This window comes from Cebus imitator, unplaced genomic scaffold, assembly GCF_001604975.1.
Source record: "Cebus imitator isolate Cc_AM_T3 unplaced genomic scaffold, Cebus_imitator-1.0 Scaffold15, whole genome shotgun sequence".
NCBI lineage: Eukaryota > Metazoa > Chordata > Mammalia > Primates > Cebidae > Cebus > Cebus imitator.
This window is the reverse complement of record NW_016107330.1, coordinates 12200172-12204379: the sequence shown is the minus strand read 5'-3', so window position 1 is coordinate 12204379 and position 4208 is coordinate 12200172. Positions and strand designations below refer to the sequence as shown.

General features: G+C 51.4%; 1 protein-coding gene and 1 non-coding gene across 2 annotated transcripts in view; both read right to left on the bottom strand.

Moving 5' to 3' along the window:
- Positions 1 to 4208, bottom strand: part of CELA3B (chymotrypsin like elastase 3B) — a 20948-nt gene that overhangs the window by 10324 nt on the left and 6416 nt on the right. The window contains exons 4-6 of the mRNA XM_037730882.1: positions 3731 to 3867; positions 3230 to 3372; positions 1501 to 1653 (exon numbers count right to left, since the gene is read on the bottom strand). Coding sequence (XP_037586810.1) covers positions 1501 to 1653; positions 3230 to 3372; positions 3731 to 3867 — 433 coding nt within the window. The remainder of the gene's footprint in view (positions 1 to 1500; positions 1654 to 3229; positions 3373 to 3730; positions 3868 to 4208) is intronic.
- LOC119468053 lies at positions 297 to 405 on the bottom strand. The gene has a single exon (XR_005196678.1). It is a non-coding gene; the product is annotated as a U6 spliceosomal RNA (small nuclear RNA).

Genomic DNA, 4208 nt, shown 5'->3' with positions numbered 1-4208 from the left:
TCAAGAGATCGAGACCATCCTGGTCAACACGGTGAAACCCTGTCTCTACTAAAAATACAAAAAATTAGCTGGGCATGGTGGCACGTGCCTGTAATCCCAGCTACTCAGGAGGCTGAGGCGGGAGAATTGGAGGCTGAGGCGGGAGAATTGCCTGAACCCAGGAGGCGGAGGCTGCGGTGAGCCGAGATCATGCCATTGCACTCCAGCCTGGGTAACAAGAGCGAAACTCCGTCTCAAAAAAAATAAATAAATAAAAATAAAAATAAAAATAAAATTAAAAAAAAAGAAACAAAAAAATAAATTTTTTGTAATGGAAGCTTCATGAGTTTGCATGTTATCCTTCCTCAGGGCCAATGCAAATCTCTATTGTTCCAATTTTAGTATATGTGCGGCCAAAGCGAGCACTACTGGTTTTTTTTTTTTTTTTTTTTTAAGAGATGGGGTCTTGCTATGTTGCCCAGGCTGGAGTAGAATGGCTATTCACAGGTGTGATCCTACTACTAATCAGCATGGGAGTTTTGACCTGCTCCATCTCTGACCTGGACAGTTCACCTCTCTTTAGGCCACCCGGTGGTCCCCACTTCCAGGAGGTCAGCACATTGATGTCAAATTTAGTGCACAACCTGGTGGGCATAGCTCACTACAGCCCAGAACTCCTGGGCTCAAGCGATCCTCCTGCCTCAGCTTCCTGAGTAGCTGTGACTACAGGTGGGCATCACCTGTAGTATCACTGACCAGTTTTTTGGTTTTTTTTTTTTTTGAGATGGAGTCTTGCCCTGCTGCCCAGGCTGGAGAGCACTGGCTCAGTCTTGGCTCACTGCATTCTCCACCTCCCAGGTTCAAGCAATTATCTGCCTCACTCTCCGAGTAGCTGGGACTGCAGGTGCCTGCCACCACGCCCAGCTAATTTTTGTATTTTTAGTAGAGATGGGGTTTCACCATCTTGGCCAGGCTGGTCTTGAACTCCTGACCTCATGATCCACCCACTTCGGCCTCCCAAAGTGATGTGATTACAGGTGTGAGCCACTGCTCCTGGCTCTTACTCTTTTTTTCTTTTGGTTTAGCTATTACTGTTACCACGAGCACTATTAGTCCTCTCTGATCGCCCATCCCCAGATGAGGTCTGGGGCCTGAGCTCCCCGCCCTTGGCTCTCATCAGACTTCATCATTATCATTCATGTAATCGCCTGTCCCCCACCAGGCAGCCTCTTGTCTGGCATGTCTCTCTATCCTCCCTGACAAGAGAGGACAAGACCAGAGGAGATACTTTATAAATACTTGCTGAAATAAGGAGGTTCAGCTGGAGTTCCTAGCTCCACCCAGAAACCATCTCACTGTAGCAGAAAACATCCCTGAGCCCCTCTGGAATGCGCCCAAGGGCCCCTCCCCACTGAGCTGCTAGGATCCTTTCAGGCCCCGCCCAGATCCAGTGTTTCTCACCTGTCACCTCTCAGGAGAGCCACCACCCTGGAGCCCTCCCAGCTGCCCTGACCTCCTCACCTCCTCAATCCAGTTGTTGAAGGCCGAGACTCGAGTGAACACCGTGGGCTTCCGGAGGGTGTTGCAGCCAAAGGCAGAAACAAAGCTGGTCACACCATGGACCTGCCAGGCGCCATCCTCCGTGGGGCAGTTGAGGGGTCCCCCAGAGTCACCCTGGAACCGTCCGAGAGGGGTGGGGGAATGAGCCTTGTCTGAGGTTTATGGAACTGGTTTTGAACTTCAGGGACTTTGAGAAATTCCAACATTACTTGACCCCTCTGAGCTTGAGCTTGCTCATTTGTTTATATTTTTTATTTTATTTTTAATTTGAGACGGAGTTTCACTCTTATTGCCCAGGCTGGAGTGCAAGGGTGCAATCTCAGCTTGTCACAACCTCCACCTCCCAGGTTCAAGAGATTTTCCGGCCTCAGCCTTCCAAGTAGCTGGGATTACAGGCACCTGCCACCACACCCAGATAATTTTTTTGTTTGGTTGGTTGTTTTGTGACAGTCTCGTTCTGTTGCCAGGCACCAGGCCTCCCAGGTTCGAGCAATTCTCATGCCTCAGCCTCCCAAGTAGCTGGGACTACAGACTCGCACCACCACGCCCAGCTAATTTTTATATTTTTTAGTAGAGATGGGGTTTCACTATGTTGGCCAGGATGGTCTCGATCTCTTGACCTTGTGATCCATCAACCTTGGCCTCCCAAAATGCTGGGATTACAGGTGTGAGCCACCGCACCCTGCCTTATTATTAATTCATACTCAATTATAACACAGTGAGGGTTTTTGATAGTATTCTTTTTTTGTCTTTAAGAGACAAGGTCTTGGCTAGGCACAGTGGCTTGCATCTGTAAACACACCACTTTGGAAGGCCAAGGCAGGAGGATCACTTGAGCCCAAGAGCTAGAGACCAGCCTGGGTAACATGATGAGACCTTGTCTCTACAAAACATTTAAAAATTAGGCATTGTGGTGTGCACTTGTACTCCCGGCTACTCAGGAGGCTGACGTGGGAGGATTGCTTGAGCCCAGGAGGGCAAGGGTATGATGAACTGTGATGGCGCCACTGCACTCCAGCCTGGGCAACAGAGCAAGATCCGGTCTCAAAAAAAAATGATTTCTTGCTCTGTTGCCCAGGCTGGAGTGCACTGACAAAATCACAGCTCACTGTAAGCTTGAACTCCCAGACTTAAAAAATCCTCCCACCTCAGCCTCTCCAGTAGCTGGGACTACTAAAGAGTGCCACCATGCCTAATTTTAAAAAATTATTTTTGTAGATAGGCATCTCACGATGTTACCCAGGCTAATTGCAAACTCCTGGCCTCAAGCAGTCCTCCCGCCTCAGCCTCCCAAAGCACTTGGATTATAGGCACGAGCCATTGTGCCCAGCACAATGATAGTATTCTTAATGTTAATTATAACTTTAGAACCACAGAGTCGACTTGGCATTAAAGGTCATGGTACCAGTATCTCCTGCTGTGCTGATGGGGAAGCCTGAGGACCAGGTAGGGACAGTGACTTGTCCAAAGTCATGTCAGTGTGTGAGCTGAGACTGCAACCCAGGGATCCTGACTCCCACCAGGGCCTGAGCTCTGTGTCTGGACTACGTTGACTTTCTCCACGTCCTGCCTGGCCTGGAGGCTGAATGGGGGAAGCGGGCGAGATCCTTTCTCCACCTTCCAGGCAGACGGCCCCATTCCAAGGTCCTGCACACCTAGCACCGCCTCGGGCAGGTAAGAGATGACTCACGTTGCAGCCGGAGCGGATGTCCCCTCCAGCACACACCATGGTCTTCTTCACAGAGGAACCCCACCAGTTCCACTTGGAGCAGTGCTCATAGTCCACCACGGGCAGCAGGGCCTGCTGCAGCTTGTCCGGGAGCGGCCCATTGGCTGCAGGGATAGAAAGCACTGAGTCAGGGGTCTGGGGCGCGCAGGGCCAGGAGCCCCGGAGGAAAGCGGCATTCAAGCCGCACAGCTCTTCCGCCCTGATGAGGACTCTCCTCCCACCTGCTACATGGTCCCGCATGCTTTGTGCACCATGACATCCCCAGCACCTGGCACACAGGAGGCACCAAAACATGTGCAATTGAGCACATTCATGTTTTGGAGGCCGGTGGGAGAAGGCTGCGGCTGGAGAGAAACGGGAGGAAAGTACAAGGACCAGTCCTGGTGTTACCTTCAACCTGCAGCCCCACGCCCTGTCTTCCTGCTACTGGCCCTGCGGCCAGCTAGAGGAGTCAGCACGTACTATAGAGACGGCCCCAGCCGCTGATGTAGCAGGGTGTCTCGTTGGGAAGGATGTCACCAGCAGGAGGGAGGCAGGCAAGCTGGACGGCGTCTCCCAGCTGGGCGCTGCGTGAGAGCTTGATGAGGGCGATGTCATTGCTGGGGAGGAGGGAAGAGTCACGGGGGCTGGTCCTCCAGCCGGCCCAAGTCCTACCTCCCAGCTGTTGCTTCAGGCTGCTCTACCTCTGAGATGCCCCGGCTTCTTTACCTTCCAAATCCACTCTTTCATTATTATATTATTATTATCATTATTATTGAGACAGAGTCTCACTCTGTTGCCCAGACTGGAGTGCAGTGCCGCGATCACAGCTCAGTGCAGCCTCCTGGGCCCAAGGGATTCTCCTGTTTTTACCTCCCGAGGTGCTAGAATTATAGGCATGAGCCACTGGACCTGGCCCAAATCCGTTCTTAAGGCCGAGCAATTTTTTTTTTTTTTTTTT